The sequence below is a fragment of the Moschus berezovskii genome, chromosome 15 (genome assembly GCF_049115385.1).
Source record: "Moschus berezovskii isolate FMDL1 chromosome 15, NW_MosBer_1.0, whole genome shotgun sequence".
NCBI lineage: Eukaryota > Metazoa > Chordata > Mammalia > Artiodactyla > Moschidae > Moschus > Moschus berezovskii.
In genome coordinates, this window is record NC_142474.1 from 6,450,032 (window position 1) to 6,472,550 (window position 22,519).

The following is a 22,519-nucleotide window of genomic DNA, read 5'->3' on the forward strand; positions in this document are numbered from 1 at the left end:
TGTCCACAATAGAAACTGCTTCAATTAATCATTTAGACTGTGTAACTTTCCACATAATGTCTCTTCAGCAGAGAGCTAAAGTTAAATTTCACCCATGGGACTTCCCTCTTGGTCCAGTAGTTAAGACTCCATGCTCCCAATTCAGGAGGCATGGGTTTGATCCCTAAGATCCCACATGCTACAGGGCGTGACCAAACAAAAAAAACAAATCAAAACAACACAAATTGGAGGTTAAAACAAAGTCTCATTCCCTCGAGCAGCTTGGGGTATGAAGTTGACTTAATCAATATGAATTTAAATAAAACGGGAACTTTCTGTGAACAAAGACAGTTTTAAAAAGATTTTTCTTTTCAAATGGCATACTCCTTTACTTACTGCATTATCAAGGGCCTCCAACAAAGTATTGCAAAGGAGTGGCGAGAGGACAATCCTTGTTTTGCACCTGATCTTACTGCGAAGGTTTAAAGTTTTTCACCATTATGTATATTAGTTATCGCTTTTTCATAGTCTTTATCATGCCAAGAAAGACCCCTCTATTCCAAATCTACTGAGTTTTTAACCATGAATAGATGCTGGACTTTGACATAGGCTTTTTCTACACCTATTGAAATAATAATATGACTTACCTTTCTCAGTCTACAGGTTTTTGAATGCTGAAACAGCCATGGATATTTGGGATAAATCTCACTTGGTTATGGTATTTTTATACTTTTTGTATGTTTTTGGGTTTGACTTTTTAATACTTGGGGAGGAGGGTCCTGTTTTTTACCTTTAATCTGTGTCTGAATCACTCAGGAACACTGCACACATAAATCTTTTAAACATGCAGGGTCTTAAACTAGGTACTCACAAAATACTTACAATTCTCCAATTTCTTTTAATATAGTTCTTGAATGTTACAGAGGCACACACTTTAATAACATTATCCTGGGACTTCTCTAGTAATGTTAACAGCAACAATGGGTAGTTCTGATTTCCTTCTACAGATTCAAGAAACTTCTCAGCTGGAAAACAATCCCCATGTTAGAAGATGTATTATTAAAACCAAATCTTAAGACTGTATGCATATGTGAACTACGTACATTTCTGACTGAAGCATCAACAAATGGCAAGATTAGGATTGTACATGATGTTATACTAAATTTATATAGTATCTCAGTTTTCAGATCACTTTACCATCCATTAACTCATCTCACAAACCTATGAAGTGGCCTGATCAGATGATCACCTCATGTGAAGGAGAATCTGCTTTTCAGAGAGATTAAGTGACCTCAGGGCAAAAAAGTCATATACCCTGTCTTGTTCCAGAAGGATTATTATTTGTACTATTAGTAATGGTAGTAACATTACTTTTATAGGACTGTGATTACGATTAAATTTGTTGATTCAGTTTAATATACATTACTATTAATCATACGGGTCTGATGCCTGACTCACATGTGTTACACTGTCACTGCTACCTAGAGCAGTAGGCAGTCTGACCCTCACTGTGACCACAAGGCACTGTGGTTAGTCAGCTCGTCAAAGGTCACACAGCTAGTGGACTGCACACTGATAAAGTTTTAGTCCAGTCCTTACTCTATCCTACTAGCCCTCAGGATTCTTTTCAAACTAAACATTTCTAATATCAGCAATAACCTTATACAAAGATTTTATTCATATATTTTAAACTCATACTACTGTTAGGGATAATAAATCTCCTGGGTTTACAGACCAGACCATGATGATTTATAGCACTTCCAATCTTTCCTATCTTAAGCTTCCTAAGGCAGCATCCAGTCCAAGGTTTCAATATTTACTGAAAAGGTCAGCGGTTAGCATCTATTATTCTACAATTTAGTATGATTTAACACCTTCTTTCTGAATTGAGTCCCAGAGTTTAACTTCCACCCTCAAACCCTCCCTGCTTTGTGTCTACCATGTGTTTCTTGAAAGACAAAGAATGCTGAACTGAAAAAATTTTTCAAGAGGGGACACACTATGGTTTATATGATTTTATAGAAGACTTTGGTTGCTTCAATATTTAGTTGGTCAATATTTCACACCTGGCAATCCCTGTGAAACATATGGCTGCAACTCTTCTCAGAAACATCAATTTATTCCTATATTTTGTCCTGGATTCATAAAACAACAGCACCTCCACCTTACAAAGACACAGTTATTAAAAATAATTCTCATTAAACAGTGTTGGCAGAGGCTTTCTGGGGGAAGTCTAAGACTAGAACCATTAATTTCCTTTTATCCAAGAATAAATTACTTCTTTATGCACTAACAAGAAAATCACAATTTTCCCTCACAGAAATCACAAAGTCCTTTCTAGACTAGGATGGATGCATTAACATGTAAATAACAAATAATTTTATTTATTATATATAGTATACACACATATGTACACACATTCATCTGGGTCTTCATGGAGTGCTTCCAAAACCCTCTTTATGAAAATGCACACCAGTAAATTCTGAAGAAGCACATTAAGAGCATTTCTGGTTAATATGGCTTACAACAAGGATCATCAGCTTACTACCCACAAGACACATGTGGCCCCCAGAAGTTGTTTGTTTGGTTTGTGTGTTATTTCAAAAGTTTCTGAAGTTAATCACTATCATTTAAAAATGAGAACGCTTCATATAAGTATCCTTATTTTTCAAGCAAAGCTGGAAATTTGATCTTGCAAGACTGGTTTGAATCCCCTGAGTTAGATGGTTCCAAATATTAATATCTGCCCCTTAACCAAGGCAGCCCCGCAGCCTGCACCCCCCCACCACATTTTATCTTCATGTGCAACTCCTACGGGCATTCAAGTTTGCAATTTTAAGCTTACACTAAATCACTAATGAAAATTGGTCAAATATGGGCGAAGAAGGGGAGGAACCCTAGGCCTTAAAATATTAATCAAACCCAACATGGGGATTACGTAGTTTCACTCACTTAATCACTTTTAAGGCAGTTAACTCGTACCTCTATGCTCTGATTATTGTATCTCTAAAATAGGAACGTGTAGGGATTTTCAGGGAGGTCAACGAACAAAGCATCCTAAACTTCCTAGTCCTTTTTATCCCAAAAGGGATAAAAGTTATTTTACTCAAGAAACAAAAACACAACAAACAGACAAGAAGGAAAAATCCCACTACCATATGTTACACCAACTGTAAGCAGCCATCTAAACACTTTAGGCAAGAAAATGAAAAATAAACTATGCCTAAGAATCCAAGTGTTACTCTCTTTTTAAAAATATACAGTATGGCAAAACCAACCAATATAATATTGTAAAATAATTAGCCTCCAATAAAAATAAAAACATAAGAAATAACAAAAATAAAAATAAAATAAAAATTTACAAACAGATTACACAAAGGTTTCTCTCACCTATCCTTTAAGAATACATCAACCACAAAAGAATACTTATTCACTTTACCTGGACGCCTGATGGCAGGATCAGGATCAAGAGTCTTCTTTAAATATTCTGTTAGTGTTTGCAAATTTGCATCACTGAGCTCCATTGCCATTAAGCCTAAAACAAAAATGAGGTTTGGGCAATTAATCACATGAAGACACAGAAATTCACATAAGAGAATCATTTTACATTATCGATGTGCCTCTCTCTGAAAGTCATCTACTTGATATGCTCTGGGTATTGCCTATAAGCTTTATTCTTAGCCAAGACAAGGTTCCAGAAGAAGGGCTTTTTTGAATCAGTGATGAGACAATTTTGAGATACAGAAGAAAAAACATATCACAAACTAAAGGTTAAAAATACGAATTATCAGATTTTTAAAAAAAACCCACAATGAAAAACTAAAAATTTTAAGCAGTAAAATAAGGATCCCATTGAGTTCTGAGATTAAAGAAACTAAATTCTTTTGTGTACAACATGCAGCCATAGGTACTGACAACAAACTACATACTGAGAACTTGCACCTGGGAAGATAATTTTGGGGTTCATAAGATGACAGCTGCGGTTGTAATTAAAAAGCAACTTTCCACACAAAAGCTAAGTCAAAGCAAAAATAAACAAGTGGAATGACATCAAACTAAAAATGTCTGCGTAGCAAAGCAAACCATCAACAAAATGAAAAGGCAACATACTAAATACGAGAAAATATTCCCAAATTGTATCTGATAAAGGATTAATATCCAAAACATAAAAAATTAAAAAAAAAAACAAAAAAACAAACAACAACTCAACTCATACAACTCAGAAAAAAAAGAGTCCAACTGAAAAATGGGCAGAGGAACTGAATAGACATTTTTCCAAGGAAAATATGAAAAGGTGCTCAACATAACTAAACACAAGGGAATGCAAATCAAAACCACAATGAGATTATCATTCCACACCTGTTAGAATGACTGTAATAAAAAAGACAAGAAATAACAAGCATTTGGCAAGGATGGGGAGAAAAGGAAACCCTGGTACCCTGTTGGTGGGAATGTAAATTGGTGCAGCCACTATGGAAGTAAGTATGGAGGTTCCTCAAAAAACTAAAAACAGAATGACCACATGCTCCAGCTATTCAACTGCTAGGTATTTATCTGAAGGAAATGAAAATTCTAACTGAAAGAGATATCTGTACTCCCGTTGACTGCTGTTCATTGCAGCATTATTAACAACAGTCAACACATGGAAGCAACCTAAGCATCCATTGATGGATAATGCAATGCAGTATACATACAGAATGGAATATTATCCAGCCACACACAAAAAGGGAAACCCCTGCCATTTTTGACAACATGGATGGATTCTAAGGGCAGTACACTAAGTGAAATAAATGATACATAAATACCACAGACTAGAGATCTCTTCAAGAAAATCAGAGCTACCAAGGGACTATTTAGTGCAAAAATGGACACAAAAAAAGACAGAAATGGTATGGACCTAACAGAAGCAGAAGGTATTGATAAGAGGTGACAAGAATATACAAAAGAAGTGTACAGAAAAGATCTTCATGACCCAGATAATCACGATGGTGTGACCACTCACCTAGAGTCAGACATCCTGGAGGGGCCTTAGGAAACAAAAAAACTACGAACAAAGCTAGTGGAGGTGATGGAATTCCATTTGAGCTATTTCAAATCCTAAAAGAAGATGCTGTTAAAGTGCTGCACTCAATATGCCAGCAAATTTGGAAAATTCAGCAGTGGCCATAGGACTGGAAAAGGTCAATTTTCATTCCAATCCCAAAGAAAGGCAATGCCAAAGAATGTTCAAACTACCACACAATTGCACTCATCTCACATGCTAGCAAAGTAATGCTCAACATTCTCCAAGCCAGGCTTCAATAGTATATGAACCATCAACTTCCAGATGTTCATGCTGGATTTAGAAAAGGCAGAGGAACCAGAGATCAAATTGCTAACATCCGTTGGATCATCGAAATAGCAACAGAGTTCCAGAAAAAATATCCACTCCTGCTTTATTGACTATGCCAAAGTCTTTGACTGTGTGGATCACAACAAACTGTGGAAAATTCTTCAAAAGATGGGAATACCAGACCACCTGACCTGTCTCATGAGAAATCTATATGCAGGTCAAGAGGCAAAAGTTAGAACTGGACATGGAACAACAGACTGGTTCCAAATCAGGAAAGGAGTATGTCAAGGCTGTATACTGTTACCCTGTTTATTTAACTCATATGCAGAATACATGATGCAAAATGCAGGGCTGGATGAAGCACACACTAAAATCAAGATTGCGAGGAGAAATACCAGTAACCTCAGATATGCAGATGACACCACCCTTATGGCAGAAAGCAAAGAAGAACTAAAGAGCCTCTTGATCAAAGTGAAAGAGGAGAGTGAAAAAGCTGGCTTAAAACACAACATTCAGAAAACTAAGATCATGGCATCTGGTCCATCACTTCATGGCAAATAGATGGGAAAACAGTGGAAACAGTGAGAGACTTTATTTTTTTGGGCTCCAAAATCACTGCAGTCATGAAATTAAAAGAATCTTGCTCCTTGGAAGAAAAGCTATGACCAACCTGGACAGCATATCAAAAAGCAGAGACACTACTTTGCCAACAAAGGTCTGTCTAGTCAAAGCTATGGTTTTTCCCAGTAGTCACGTATGGATGCGAGAGTTGGACTATAAAGAAAGCTGAGCACTGATGCTTTTGAACTGTGGGGCTGGAGAAGACTCTTGAGAGTCCCTTGGACTGCAAGGAGATCCAAGCAGTCCATCCTAAAGGAAATCAATCCCGAACATCCATTGGAAGGACTGATGTTGAAGCTGAAACTCCAATACTTTGGCCACCTGATGCAAAGAGAACTGACTCATTGGAAAAGACCCTGATGCTAGCAAAGATTGAAGGCAGGAGAAGGGGACGGCAGAGGATGAGATGGTTGGATGGCATCACTGACGCGACGGACATGAGTTTGAGTAAGCTCCAGGAGTTAGTGATGAACAGGGAAGCCTAGCATGCACAGTCCATGGGCTTGCAGAGTTGGACAGGACTGCGCGACTGAACTAAAATACCACATGATCATGTTTCTACGTGGAATCTTAAAAACAAAAATTCATAGATAAAAAGAGCAGATTAGGGAACTTCCTCAGTGGTCCAGTGACTAAGACTCTGCCTACCAATGCAGGAGGCATGGCTTCTATCTGTCCGACATGCTGTGGCAAAACAATAACAAAAAAACAGATTAGTGGGGGCATGGCAAAACAACAGATTGGTTTAAAAAAAAACAGATTGGTGGTTGACTGCATGGCAGGGGCAAATGGATGAAGGTGGGTAGAAAGGTACAAACCTCCAGTTACGAAATAAATACATAAATTACAAGGATGCAATGTTCAACACAGAGACTCCAGTTAATAGCAGCGTGTTGTATATTTGAAAGTTACTAGGACAGTAAATCCTAAAAGTTCAGAACACAAAAGACAAACTGTAATTATGTGTGATGATGGACGTTAATTAACTAGGTTTATTGTGATCATTTCACAATATACACACATCAAACCATTATGTTGTGCACCTGAAATTAACAATGTTACTTATTAATTATATCTCAATAAAAAGAAACTTTTCAAATATTTAAAGCTTAAAACTAAATATAAATCACAGAACATGCTATGACTAACCAAAAAAATCCACATCTATTACAAATGATTAATAGGCTTTCTAAAGGGCTACAGAGTACATCATGAGGAACGCTGGGCTGGAAGAAGCACAAGCCGGAATCAAGATTGCTGGAAGAAATATCAATAACCTCAGATATGCAGATGACACCACCCTTATGGCAGAAAGTGAAGAGGAACTCAAAAGCCTCTTGATGAAAGTGAAAGAGGAGAGTGAAAAGGTTGGCTTGAAGCTCAACATTCAGAAAACAATCATGGCTTCTGGTCCCATCACTTCATGGGAAATAGATGGGGGAACAGTGGAAACACTGTCAGACTTTATCTTTTTGGGCTCCAAAATCACTGCAGATGCTGATTGCAGCCATGAAATTAAAAGACGCTTACTCCTTGGAAGGAAAGTTATGACCAACCTTAATAGTATATTAAAAAGCAGAGACATTACTTTGCCAACCAAGGTCCGTCTAGTCAAGGCTATGGTTTTTCCCGTGGTCATGTGAGAGTTGGACTGTGAAGAAAGCTGATCGCCGAAGAATTGATGCTTTTGAACTGTGGTGTTGGAGAAGACTCTTGAGAGTCCCTTGTACTGCAAGGAGATCCAACCAGTCCATTCTAAAGGAGATCAATCCTGGGTGTTCATTGGAAGGACTGATGCTAAAGCTGAAACTGCAGTACTTTGGCCACCTCATGCAACGAGTTGACTCACTGGAAAAGACTCTGATGCTGGCAAAGGTTGGGGGCGGGAGAAGAAGGGGACAACAGAGAATGAGATGGCTGGATGGCATCACCGACTCTGTGGACATGAGTTTGAGTGAACTCTGGGAGTTGGAGATGGACAGGGAGGCCTGGCGTGCTGTGATTTATGGGGTCGCGGAGAGTCGGACACGACTGCGCGACTGAACTGAACTGAACTGAACTGAAAGGGCTACAGCTAATGCTGAGGTTGTGAAGAGTACTCCTCCACAGCCAGAAACCACAGCCTTCTAAGGAGACCAATCTTTGAAGCTATCTGTATTCTCCTCAACACACTCGTTTTTACAACAAGGGAAGTCAACATTCTGGCTGTTTTGGTAGACTCCACCACTTATATATATTCACTTCCTTTGATCCAGGGCAAACCACTATATCACACTCAAGCACACACACAATTTACTGAGAAGCAACTCTTCCTGTTTTTTACACCAAAGGTTGGGAAAAAGTTATGCATCATATTCACCCTCTTTTGGAGATGGACTTTAAAAGCTTCAAGAACCAAAGAGTAAGTTATCCATTTAACGTTGTTTACTCCAGAGCTTCCTCTAGAGCCTGGCCACAGAACCACTTTATTGTGGCCAGAAAGCAGTGATTTAATCAATTTATTTCCCATTCTTTTTTCTGTGTTGAAATGCTGAATCTGTTATGAAAACATGGAAGTTTGCTGTTGCCAAGGAAAACCGTTTACATCAGTATGTATGAGCTAAAAAAAAAAATGTCTTTGCTACATGCAAATTATTCTACCTTTTGGGATTTACACAAGGCAGCATGTGTGTTCAGGGGATTACAGAGGTTAACTGAACCTATTTTGCTGAGTTTAAAATTCAAATACACTCCTTAATAAATCTACATTTTACTAACTTTCTTCATGAGAGTCCCATGCAAGCTGGCACCTGTCAACCTAATCTCCGACCTTCTTGCTGATTATGTTCCAGCTGCCAAAGCCTTCTTTTGTTCCTCAAACCAGACGAGAGTTCTCCCTGACTCTAATAACCTTTCCTTCTAATTTGACATCAGGCATCATCCAGCCCACTGTCAACTCCTCAAAAAAGCCTTCCACAACCATCCTCTACTTCATCCCTGTTGCACTGTTCACAGCACTTATTCTCACCTGAGATACCTTCAACTTGCTATCTCTTATTTGTAAACTCCCTGGGGCAGGGACTTTGTAGGTCTTGCTCATCTCTGTAGCCCAGCACCTTCAACATTGCCTGGCACACAGTATTCACTAAGCATTTGCCGCATGAACTAATGGATAAGCTAATATGTCAGTCAACTGGCTAAAACATGGATCCAGTCTGGATTGGAGACTATTCTCTGAGCATCAGTTATTAGCAAGCCTGACATAACGTAGGAACTCAGTGACCAACATACTGACATAATTAGTTTCTGTTCATTCAAAAATGCTTCAAAGAAGATGGGAGTTTGAACTTTATCCTGTATTATTGTTCATATTTGCCATTGCTTATTTTGGGGGTTAGGACTTAGGATCTCCTCCGCCTAGACAGTTCTGCCCTTAGACAGCTTTGTAGTTCACTCCCTGCTTCATTCGGGTCTCTTTTCAAATGTCACTTCTTTTTTGAGATGCTGTCCTGGACCATCCTATCTAAACCAGCATCCAGCTCAGTCGCTCTCCATTCTCTGATTCTGCTTTTCCAAGTAAATTTTATCAGGCCTATAAACTGCTTTCTTGTTTACTACGCTTCTCCCTCCATTAGACTGTTGGCAACACGGGAGCAAGGACTTTGTGTTTTGTTCACCGCCCTCTCCCTAGAGTCTTAGAACAGTGAAGAGCACCTACTACGTATTTGTGCTCCGATTTTCAAAAGCTACATACCCTTTATTGACCTTTCTCCCCCCATCAAAAAGCACTACCATTCTTCACATTTATTCAGTCAACTAACTGAGAGACAAGAAGGGCTGGAGCCAACCAACTCAAAGAGCACACAACAGTGACCCCCACGAAACGGCAAAGCTGAAGTGCCAGATTAAAAAAAAAGTGTATGGGGGGAACTATGTGCATGTGTGTGTGGTGGTGGAGGAATATAAACATGCATGCTACAACCCCTGAAAGTTAAAATACTATATGAACCTTATATCGTTAATGTTAAGGGACTAAATGTTTGTCCAAAAATCCCTTTTCTGTCTCCTCAGTGACAGTGTCTATAAACCCAGATTGTAAGTTTAGCCCTGATTTGCAAAAATATGACAAATCAGGTAAGAGAATACTCCACAGGTATTCACAATACATCAGCAAGATCAAGGTCTAGTTATCTTTATTTGCCAGAGGTGGAGGTACAATGACATTCTGAAATACGTTCAATATATAAATGTAAAAAGCATTATTGACTTTAAAGACAAACTAGAAATGAAAAAATTCACTCTTTTGCCTTTAAATGAAGGCTGATACTTTACTTCTCCACTGAGCTATTTTTGGAAAGCTCTACCAAAAAATACATGAAAAATATGTACCATAATGCGCTTCCCTGGTGGATCAGTTGGTAAAGAATCTGCCTGCAATACAGGAGACCTGGGTTCAATCCCTGGGTTGAGAAAATCCCCTGAAGAAGGGAACAGCTACCCACTCCAGTGCTCTGGCCTGGAGAATTCCATGGACTCTACAGTCCACGGGGTCACAAAGAGTTGGACACGAATGAGTGACTTTCGCTTTATGTACCACAATAAATCAATTATGCCAGACTTTTTGTTAAAGACTGGCTGGACCTAAGTCTAGCCTCTTCTCAGAGGTCCTCAATTACAGATGAAGACATTTGGAATAAAAGCTTTGCTTTCCAAGGCCACCACACAGACATCTGTGACATAAGTTGACCCAAGATGTATGCCTTTTCCTGAAAATATTTTCTCTTCATTAGAGAACCACTCCAGAGGCCCTACATCTGGGGGAAGGGAGAGAGATCCAATAAATGAAAACTATGTGGCGCACAACACCATTAAGAACACACTGCGACACCTCAGTCCACCCTCTGCTTTCTAATCACAGGAAGGTACCACTGAGATGCAGACCCAAACTTTTTATATTGTTTACAAAGCCCGATGTGATCTGACCTCTAGATACCTGTCCCTTCACATACTACTCTGTGAAAGCTCGATTTTCCTTGAACCCTTTGTACTTTCTATTCTCTCTGCCTGGAATGTTCTGTTCCCTCATTTTCCATAGCTTGTCTCAGCTCAAATGCCACCTCCTCAGAGAAGTCGCCTTCAAGTGACAGCACTTGTCTGGAATTATTTAAGTCATTTATTTGTAATCTTGTTTCTTTCCCCCACTAGAATATAAGCTCCCCAAGGGAAGGAACTCTGTCCATTTTGTTTGAGGCAAAAAAGATAAATTTCACTGTATTCAAAGAGATTAAGTGGATTAAATGAAGTCATTTATCAAGTTATTAAATGAATAAAGGAACAAATTAATACCAAAGGTAGAGAACTGCCCCCAAACCTATCTAATACTGTACAGAAAATAGTTCTCCTCTATCCTAGCTCCCAACCAGCAAAAATCAAAGTGAAGGAAAGAAAGAATTCCCCTGCACTGGTGTAAAGAAATGAAAGATATAGGGTCTTAAGAAGTAAGAGGCTGGGTAGATCCAGTCCCACGAATTATGTGAAAAATGGAGACACACAAAAAAGGACCAGAATCTTCACTATGGTGCTCCAAGCGGAGGAGAAAAAGAACACTGGTAGGATCCAAGAGTAAAAAGTCCCTTTCCGTGCATTACTATTGCGAGGAATAATACTTGTGCATCTACCATGTGGCAAGCACTGGCCATCCGCTTACAGCAGCAACAAGACAGGTAAGGTACCAGGCTTTGAAATTTGAAAAACACAACCACCAAGTAAACTATTAGTGATTCTAGAACATGATACAAAAAAAACAACAAAAAACTATTAAGTAAATAAAACTAGAGTGATTAGTTCAAAGAGATCCTTTGAAAGGTTGGTCAAAAAAAGGTGTAATGTGAGTGAAACCTGAAGGACAGGGAACCAGCCGTGCAAAGATCTGCTGCTGGCACGTCCAAGCAAACGAAAGGCGCGTCCGAACGCTTTCTGGAGGACATGCGCTCGGAACATGTAAGGAAAAGAAAACGTAAGCAGCATGGCTACAGTGGTCAAGAAGAGGTGGGTGGGAAAGCCGGACAACAGTCACCCCACACGGGGCTTGGTAAACCAGGGCAGTAACTCAGGGGACCCGCAGCCACTTTACGAGGCAGATGTTTTCAACCCCGCTTTTCCAGATGAGGAAGTGGAGACTCGGAGAGACGAAGTGACCAGCCCTAAGGAGGGGTTAAATCTGGAAACGAACCCAGCCCTTCCCGTTCCTAAGCTGAATCCCAACGCTCCGAACTACCACAGCGTAGGTGTTCCCTCAAGAGGCGGGCCCTGGGTCACCCGACAGGTGAGCGGACCCCTTCGGGGGAACAGACCACAGTCTTACCCTCACGAGCAACTCAGCAAAGTGAGATCACCGGGCCCGTTTCACAGTCGCGGAGACCGAAGCCCTCGGCGGTGTGGCGCTCCGCAACCACCGCCGCCGCCCTAACGGGAAAGGGAGGCCCAGGGTGGCGGCGGCGGCTCGTACGCCCGCCCCGCTGCCGGCCAGGCCCCGCAGCCGCACTCGCCTCACGCTGCGGGCGGCCGGGCGCGCCGAGAACGGACGCGCGGGTGCGACCAATCAGAGCAGGCCGCCCCGAGAGCGCGGCCAATCAGCGCGGCGCTGGGGACGAAGAGGCGGGCGCTCGCGCCGCCCGGGCTAGGCCTCGCCCGGGCCGCTCTCGCTCCTCACAGGCCCGGGCGGGGGTGGGGTTGCTTACCGAGCCTGCACCTCAGACCTGGAATGCCGCCAGGGGAAGCGAGACGCGAAGGCGAAGCCCCTGCCCCCAGGCGCTTCGCCAGACACGGGCCAATATTCCGCTCTCGCCCGGAGGCGCGGTCCTGGCTTCCCAGCGTTCGGAAGCGCAGGGAGCGCCTCCACCCTCCCCCAGCCGGGTCCCGAGAGGCCCCGATACCAGGCCGTGCAGGCCTGCACCTCACCTCGTGGGGACGCGGGAACGGAGAAGAGAAGCCCAGTCACGGACCGTAGCCGGCAGTCTCCACTCCTACCACCGCTCCACACCTCACATTCAAACCCCGGCAAAATGGCGCGGCAGGGAGGCTGCAGCCGGGGCGCATGCGTCCAAGGGGCCGAGTAAGGGGCGGGGCCAAGGGTGCTCGGCTCCTCCCAGATTCCAATCACCAATCACGGCCCCGCTCTGAGGGGGCTGACGTCACGCGGGGCAATGCTCTTTGACCGCGCTAGTGGGCATCCCTCTCACGGTTCTGAGAAGGGCACACATGCGGCGTGTGTCCGCTGAATTGTGCCCTCTTTTGATGTCAGGGCTTGAGTCAGGTATCTAGTGGGTCTTATACAACTATCGAAGGAACTGTCCAAAGTCATGGCCAAAGCATCTCTGATAGAAGAGAACTTTTCTGCCCCTCGTGGAGCTTGTTTTAAAGAGAGGAAAGGAATAAACAAGATTTTTTCAGATTTGACAGGTGCTGTGAGAAGACTGGAACACAATGATACGGCAGGCAGTGACGTAGATTGTCAAGGGGATGGCCAGAGGAGACCTCTAAACAAGTGACCTGAAGTTCAACAAAAAGACAGCTGTGGATTAGCCTGCAGAGCTTTCCAGGAAGAGGGGATGCTAATAGCAAAGGCTCTGAGGCAGGACCCGGCTACACTGGGGCTTAACAAATAAAGTGGAGCATATCAGGAGAAGGAGTTAGATCTGCAGGGGCCAGATGATGTAGCCCCCTACCTATATCGCATGGAACCTACTTTCACTAAAAAAAAACCAAAAAAACAGTGTCTATCTGAAATTCACACATAACCAGGTGTCCAATATTTTATTTGGTGGCCCTAGCTCCATTATATTTTCTTCACAGCATTTATCACTCCTTGCAATTGTCTTTTTTTTCGATTGTCCCCAACTGCATACCTAAGGACTCTGTTCAAACAAGGGTATTCTCTTATTTACAGCTGTATCCCAGCACCTAACACAAGGTGTTAGGTGCTAACTGTTCAATAAATATTTGCTGAATGTTGAATTAAAAGCCGTATATAAATAGGTGAAGTCCATTGCAAAAGGTGTACATTATTAGAACACTGGTGGAAAAGATGTATTTCTACCATTGCAGCAGTAGTACAGGCAATCATCTTGGTCATATTAGTCTGCTTTTCTGGACATTTTCCTCTAGTATGGTTGAGAGCAACCCTGATGACTTAACAGTTTTTCATCCCTGAGAGCCAATCAGGAAGGAAACTGGCTGGCATCTTGTGTCTGTCTAGCATGACTATCAGGTTTTGTAGGAAACCCCATGCTTCCTAGGTGGCGCTAATAGTAAAGAACCCGCCTGCCAGTGCTGGAGACTCAGGTTCAATCCCTGGGTCAGGAAGATTCTCTGGAGAAGGGCATGGCAATCCACTCCAGTATTCTTCCTGGAGAATCCCGTGGTCAGGGGAACACAAAGAGTTGGTCACACCTGAGGTGACTTAGCACGCATGTAGGAAGCCCACAGGCTATGCCACTTTTATCATGTCTGTGGGCCATGGAAAGGCTTGTCCTCCCTCTCCACTCTCCGTGGGGCCTGGGTGACCCATGAAAATTCCTGGGAATTCCCATCCTCCTCGCTCACCACATGCACACACTCTTAGGTTTGCTACAACTGCTGCTGTGTTGAAAACCAAAGAAAACAATTCAGCCATTTTCAGGAGCAAGAAGTCAGTATGCATGTAGTCTTCTTTCTTTCCAAATCCTGGTAAAATAGTATATACATTATATATATACTGTATGGAAAGACTTTTTCAAAGTGGAAGACACTTACATTTGATTTGGATTCAGAAAGGCATGGACACATCTGATTGTGCTTGGAAAACAAGTCTAAGTTTGGTTTTGCCTCACTTTTAAAAGTCCAGCTGAGATCCAGAAGAGTGTTGATATCTAAAGCTGAGACAGGTCTGATTGCTTCTTACCTTTTATTTTATTGATTATATTTTTAATCTTGGCGTCTTTTTTCTTTTGGTATGCTGCTCGGCATGTGGGATCTTAGTTCCCCACCAGGGACTGAACCTGTGCCCCCTGCAGTGGAAGAGGGGAGTCAACCACTGTGCCACCAGGGAAGTCTCTCTCACTTTTTTTTAATGAAGGCAACTTTCTTTCTTGGGCACATGGTGGAAAATTCACATGGTAAAAATAGCCTTTGGTCTTTCACTAATTAGGACATTGTTGAGTCGCTAAGTCATGTCTGACTCTTTTGCGACCCCATGGACTGCAGTCCTCCAGGCTCCTCTATCCATGGGATTTTCCTGACAAGGATACCGGAGTGCATTGCCATTTCGTTCTCCAGGGGAGCTTCCTGACCCAGGGATGGAACCCGCATATCCTGTACTGCAGGTGGGTTCTTTACCACTGAGGCACCAGGGAAGCCCAGGTAGGACATTCAGTTCAGTTGAGTTGCTCAGTTGTGTCTGACTCTTTGTGACCCCATGGACTGCAGCACACCAGGTCTCCCTGTCCATCACCAACTCCTGGAGTTTACTGAAACTCACGTCCATTGAGTCGGTGATGCCATCCAACCATCTTGTCCTCTGTTGTCCCCTTCTCCTCTTGCCTTCAATCCTTCCCAGCATCAGAGGTTTTTCCAATGAGTCAGTTCTTCCTATCAGGTGGCCAAAGTATTGGAGTTTCAGCTTCAGCATCAGTCCTTCCAATGAATATTCAGGACTGATTTCCTTTAGTATGGACTGGCTGGATCTCTCTGAAGTCCAAGGGACTCTCAAGAGTCTTCTCCAACACCACAGTTCAAAAGCATCAATTCTTTGGCACTTAGCTTTCTTTATAGCCCAACTCTCACATCGATACATGACTGCTGGAAAAGCCATAGCTTTGACTAGACGGACCTTTGTTGGTAAAGTAATGTCTCTCCTTTTTAATATGCTGTCTAGGTTGGTCATAACTTTTCTTCCAAGGAGCAAGTGTCTTTTAATTTCATGGCTGCAGTCACCATCTGCAGTGATTTTGGAGCTCAAAAAATAAAGTCTGTCACTGTTTCCCCATCTATTTGCCATGAAGTGATGGACCAGATGCCATGATCTTCGTTTTCTGAATGTTGAGTTTTAAGTCAACTTTTTCACTCTCCTCTTTCACTTTCATCAAGAGGCTCTTTAGTTCTTTGCTTTCTGCCATAAGGGTGGTGTCATCTGCATATCTGAGGTTATTGATATTTCCCCTGGCAATCTTGATTCCAGCTTGTCCTTCTTCCAGCCCAGCGTTTCTCATGATATACTCTGCATATAAGTTAAATTGGCTCCTTTCCCTATTTGGAACCAGTCTGTTGTTCCATGTCCAGTTCTAACTGTTGCTTCCTGACCTGCAAACAGATTTCTCAAGAGGCAGGTCAGGTGGTCTGATATTCCTATCTCTTTAAGAATTTCCCAGAGTTTTTTGTGGTCCACACAGTCAAAGGCTTTGGCATAGTCAATAAAGTAGAAGTAGATGTTTCTCTGGAACTCTCTCGCTTTTTTGATGATCCAGTGGATGTTGGCAATTTGATCTCTGGTTTCTCTTCCTTGTCTAAATCCAGCTTGAACATCTGGAAGTTCCCGGTTCATGTACTATTGAAGCCTGGCTTGGAGAATTTTGAGCATTACTTTACTAGCGTGTGAGATGAATGTAATCGTGCAGTAGTTTGAGTATTCTTTGGCACTGCCTTTCTTTGGAATGAAAACTGACCTTTTCCAGTCCTGTGGCCATGGTAGGACAGCAGTTCAGTTCAGTCGCTCAGTCGTGTCCGACTCCGCGACCCCATGAATCACAGCACGCCAGGCCTCCCTGTCCATCACCAACTCCCAGAGTTCACTCAAACTCATGTCCACAGAGTCGGTGATGCCATCCAGCCATCTCATTCTCCGTCGTCCCCTTCTCCTCCCGCCCCCAACCTTTCCCAGGATCAGAGTCTTTTCCAGTGAGTCAACTCGTCGCATGAGGTGGCCAAAGTATTGGAGTTTCAGCTTTAGCATCAGTCCTTCCAATGAACACCCAGGATTGATCTCCTTTAGAATGGACTGGTTGGATCTCCTTGCAATCCAAGGGACTCCAAAGAGTCTTCTCCAACACCACAGTTCAAAAGCATCAATTCTTCGGCGATCAGCTTTCTTCACAGTCCAACTCTCACGTCCCTACATGACCACGGGAAAAACCATAGCCTTGACTAGACGGACCTTGGTTGGCAAAGTAATGTCTCTGCTTTTTAATATACTATCTAGGTTGGTCATAACTTTCCTTCCAAGGAGTAAGCATCTTTTAATTTCATGGCTGCAATTAGCATCTGCAGTGATTTTGGAGCCCCAAAAAATAAAGTCTGACACTGTTTCCACTGTTTTTCCATCTATTTCCCATGAAGTGATGGGACCAGATGCCATGATCTTTGTTTTCTGAATGTTGAGCTTCAAGCCAACCTTTTCAGTCTCCTCTTTCACTTTCATCAAGAGGCTTTTGAGTTCCTCTTCACTTTCTGCCATAAGGGTAGTGTCATCTGCATATCTGAGGTTATTGATATTTCTCCCAGCAATCTTGATTCCAGCTTGTGCTTCTTCCAGCCCAGCGTTCCTCATGATGTACTCTGCATAGAAGTTAAATAAGCAAGGTGACAACAGCTGTAGGTAATTTATTGAATGTTTAAGTACTTTACGTTCTTATTTTTTAAATATTCTTTATTAATGTTCTCTGAGAGGCATATGAGTCTCCCATCGTGATTCTGATTTTGTCATTGTTAAATGGTGCTTCAGTCAGCCTCTGATTTATATTTTGAAGCTATTAGGTTGATAAAGGGATCCTGCTGTTTCTTCTTGATGACATCTATCATCTTATAATGTGGAATTTGGCCCTTTCCAAGCTTTCCTCTTCCAGTTCAATCTTGTCTGATATCAATACCATTGGCCCAATTTTCTTTCTGTAACAAGTTCCTGGGTCTTCTCCCCCACCCCAAGTTTTATTGAGGTATAATGGACATCCTCTTCAGCATCTCTTTATTGCCAGAATTCTTTCATCCTTTTGTGTATCATACTAGTTAAGAGCGTGAACTTGAGCCAGACTACCCAGGTGAAGACCCCAATGCCATCTGGGTAACATTGGGTAAGTTACTCATAACTTGGTTGCCTAATCTCTAGAATAGGGGTAATAATATGATTCTTCGTCTTAGGGTGGCTGTAAAGATAAAGAAGGCCTGGCGTGCTGTGATTCATGGGGTTGCGGAGAGTCGGACACGACTGAGCGGCTGAACTGAACTGAAAGATAAAGAATGATATGTCTGAAGGAATGATAAGTATGACAAAATGATACATACGAAACCCATGAAAAAGCAACTGGGAACCGTACCCGACAGTGTTCGCTGCTATGACCATGTCTTATGACCCGTTGAAGTGTATTTTTTTTCAAATATCATACCACATCCCTTGGCGGGCTGCAGTCCATGGGGTCGTGAAGAGTCCAACACGACTTGACGACTGAACAACAGCAGCAACCACATCCCTTATATGCGGAATCTAAAAAGAGATGATACAAATGAACTTGCTTACAAAATAGAAAGAGAGTCACAGACTCAGAAAATGAATTTATGGTTGCTGGGGGTAGGGAAGGGATACTAATAGTTAGGGAGTTCGGGAAGGTCATGTACCCACTGCTATATTCACAATGGATACCATCAACAAGGACCTGCTGTGCAGCACAGGGAACTCTGCTAGATGGCATGTGGCAGCTTGGATGGGTGGGGCTTTGGGGAGAATGGACACATACACATGTATGGCTGAGTCCCTTCACTGTTCACCTGAAACTGTCACAGCATTGTTAATCGGCTACACGCCAATACAAAATAAAAAGTTTAAAGTTTGAAAAAGAAGGTGTTTTTGGATGTGGATCATTTTTAAAGTGTTTATTCAATTTATTACAATACTGCTTCTGTTTTATGTGGTTTTTTGACCAAGAGGCATGTGGGATCTTATCCCTGGCCAGGGATTGAACCTGCACCCCTGCGTTAGAAGGTGAAGTCTTAACCACTGGATGCCAGGGAAGTCCTGGGAGAGTGTTCGTGACACCCTCCCATTGTCCCAGCCCTCGGTTTTTCTCCGGTGGTGCTGCTTTAGACCTGGGCAAGCCTTTGGACCCTTGCCTTGGCCCCTGTATTTTAGAGGGCTCCACACTGGCCCTCCTCCAACCACTCCCTGTCCACGGACTAAGTTGGGGAGCTTCTGTGCTCACCCAGAACCCGTGTTGTCCCCTTTCAGATCATGTTCCAGTCACCCAGCACCCTGGAACTCCCCACCCCTAGGCCCTGAGTCCTTTTCCAAGATCTGTAGAAATCTCTTGCCTGGGTCAGTTCTGAGAGCAAATGTACAGCCAATGGGAGCGCCCCAAAGCTGGAAGTGTGACGGAGGCAAACGAGTTCACAGCGGGTTTGGATGGAGCTGAGTATCCACACACATGTTCAAAGCCCTGTGGTGCTGCCTGTGGCTTGAGGAGGAGACGGGGTGCAGGACAAAGGCCAGTTGTCCCTGCGCTGCTCTGTTCTGGCATGGAACGCTGGGGAACCTGAAAATGCAACTTTCAAACCGAGACCTGCAGTTATTATAAATGTATTTATCGAGGAAGCAGGTTCAGTTCACTTTAGTTCATTTGCTCAGTCGTGTCCGGCTCTTTGCGACCCCACGGACTGCAGCATGCCAGGCTTCCCTGCCCATCACCAACTCCCAGAGCCTACTCAAACTCATGTCCATTGAGTCGGTGATGCCATCCAACCATCTCATCCTCTCTTGTCCCCTTCTCCTCCTGCCTTCAATCTTTCCTAGCATCAAGAAAGGAGGTTAGGATGAGTTTTATTTGAAAGCTCATACCTTGATATCTGACTTTGAAATATTTAGACTCACTGCATGTGTGTAGTCAAAGCTATGGTTTTTCCAGTAGTCATGTATAGATGTGAGAGTTGGACCATAAAGAAGGCTGAGCGCCCAAGAATTGATGCTTTTGAACTGTAGTGCTGGAGAAGACTCTTGAGAATCCCTTGGACAGCAAGGAGATAAAATCAGTCAATCCTAAAGGAAATCAACCCCGAATATTCATTGGAAGGACTGATGTTGAAGCTGAAGCTCCAATACTTTGGCCACCTGATGCAAAGAGCCAACTCATTGGTAAAGTAAAAGACCCCGATGCTGGCAAAGATTGAGGGCAATAGGGGACGACAGAGGAGATGGTTGGATGGCATCAACGACTCAATAGACATGAGTTTGAGTAAACTCCAGGAGATAGTGAAAGACAGGGAAGCCTGGGGTGCTGCAGTCCATGCGGTTGCAGAGAGTTGTCATGCAGTGACAACTGCATGAGCCCAAGGTGATTGTATTTCTGCCCCACAGCCACCAGATGTCAGTAGTGGGCTATGCGCGCCCTCTGGAGCCAGTGCCCCAGTGAGCTATATCCATTCGGCTGCTCTCCAGCCCCGGGTTGGGAAGATCCCCTGGAGAAGGGAAAGGCTATCCACTCCAGTACTCTGGCCTGGAAAATTCCAAGGATTGAATAGTCCATGGGGTCTCAAAGAGTTGAACACGACTGAGCAACTTTCCCTTCACTTTCCAACTCATTAAATTGCCCTTCCCTTGTGTGAGATCCCTGCTCAGGGAAGGACTGAAGGGAACATCAAGGCTGCAGGTGGCGGTAAATATCTGCTATGCCGTATGGCCAAAAAAAAAAAAAAAAAAAGCGGGGGTGGGATACAGTGGAGGAGAGGGATGCAGACAGGGACTAGGTAGCCAAACAGGAGGTGATTTTTGTTTTTTTTTAAGAAGTTAGCTTTTGAGCTGGAATCCAGGAGGAGGAACTAGTCATGAAGCAGTCCAGAGAAAACACATCCAGGAAGAGAAATAGCAGGAGCAAAGGCTCTGAAGAAGGAGCAAGTGTGGAACTCTAAAGTCACAAATTTGTGCCTTAAAAAAAAAAGTTGAAGTATAGAGGCTTCCTTGGTGGCTCAGCTAGTAAAGAATCCACCTGCAATGTGGGAGACTTGGGTTTGATCCCTGGGTTGGGAAGATACCCTGGAGAAGGGAAAGGCTACCCACTCCAGTATTCTGGCCTGGAGAATTCCATGGGCTGTATAGTCCATGTAGTCGCAAAGAGTCGGACACGACTGAGAGACTTCCACTTTCATAGTTGATTTACAATGTAGTGTTAGTTTAATGTGTAGAGCAAAGTGACTTATGTGTATATATATATATATGTATTTCAGATTGTTTTCCATTATAAGTAATTACAAGATATTGAATATAGTTCCCTGTGCTATACGGTAGGTCCTTGTTGTTTTATGTTTTATATACAGTAGCGCATATCTGTTAATCCCAAACTCCTAGATTATCCCTTCTTCCCCTTTCCTTTCCCGTTTGATAATTGTAAGTTTATTACTTCACTTGGTATGATAATCTCTAGGTTCATCCATGTTGCTGCAAATGGCATTATATCATTCTTTCTAATGGCTGAGTAATATTCCTGTGTGTGTGTGTCTGTGTACCACACCTTCTTTACCCAGCTTCCCCAGTGGCTTAGTGGTAAAAGAATCCACCTGCAGGAGACACTCAGGAGACCCAGGTTCAATCCCTGGATTGGAAGGAACTGGAGAAGGAAATGGCAACCTGCTCCAGTATTCTTGCTTGGGAAATCTCGTGGACGGAGGAGCCTGGTGGGCTACAGTCCATGGGGTCTCAGAGAGTCAGACACGACTGAGCGACTAAACAAACCACATCTTCTTTATCCATCGATAGACACTTAGGTTGCTTCCATGTCTTGGCTATTATAGATCATGCTGCTATGATCATTGGGGTGCATGTATCTTTTTGAATGATAATTTTTGTCTTTTCTGGATATATGCCCAGGAATGGGACTGCTGGATCGTGTGGTAATTGTGTCTAGTTTTTTAAAGGAACCTCCATACTGTTCTTCACAGCCTCTCCAGCATTTATTAACTGGTGACTTTTCAAGGTGTGTATTAAAGTGGAAAACTGAAGGCACAAACCACGAGGGCTTACTGGCAAAGCCTTGGCATCTGCTTGCTTCCTCTCATGTATTTTCTCTGCTAGTCGCTATTTCTTTCCTTGACTTCTGAATGTCTGTGCTAGTCAGGAAAGGGTCTGAAGGTACAACCCTACAAAGGCAGCCTAAGAGATCTGATAAGAATGGTTTCCAACTCAGGTGTTTGTAATACCCAAGGGGTTCAACTTACAAACAGGATCCTTGGAAAATAAGCTCCTGAGAGACCAGGACTTGTTCTGTTGGATGCCCTGCTGGGCTTCCCACCTCATCCCCCACAAGGGGCACGGTGGGTAGTGTGTGTGTGCTCTGAAGACACAGTCTGGGTGAGTCCCAGCCCCGCCACTTTCCTGCTGTGCGATCCAGCCTCACTGGGCCCCACTGTCCTCATCTAATGCTGCCACCCGCTAAGGGCAGAAAGTTCGCACAACAAAGCCTTCTGAGCAGAAAGTTCTTCCTTCCAGCTTCCATGATCTGACCACTGGCCTTTCCTACACAGCTTGCTTTTTTTCAGAAACCCATGGACTCTGGAGAAGGAAATCAATATGCCATTCAGTTCAGTTCAGTTCAGTCGCTC

The 22,519-nt window shown here is 43.1% G+C and overlaps 1 protein-coding gene across 2 annotated transcripts in view; it reads right to left on the bottom strand.

The window, feature by feature from the left end:
* CSE1L (chromosome segregation 1 like) overlaps nucleotides 1-13,009 on the bottom strand; it is a 36,169-nt gene extending 23,160 nt beyond the window's left edge. Inside the window, exons 1-3 of one of the 2 annotated variants that reach the window (XM_055438698.2) lie at nucleotides 12,872-13,009; nucleotides 3,419-3,514; nucleotides 862-1,004 (exon numbers count right to left, since the gene is read on the bottom strand). In XM_055438698.2, the coding sequence (XP_055294673.1) occupies nucleotides 862-1,004; nucleotides 3,419-3,509 (234 nt within the window). In that variant the 5' untranslated portion in view covers nucleotides 3,510-3,514; nucleotides 12,872-13,009. Of the gene's footprint in view, nucleotides 1-861; nucleotides 1,005-3,418; nucleotides 3,515-12,275; nucleotides 12,430-12,871 lie in introns of those variants that run through there. The other variant, XM_055438705.2, reaches the window with a different exon arrangement.
* Between the last annotated feature and the right edge of the window lie 9,510 nt (nucleotides 13,010-22,519).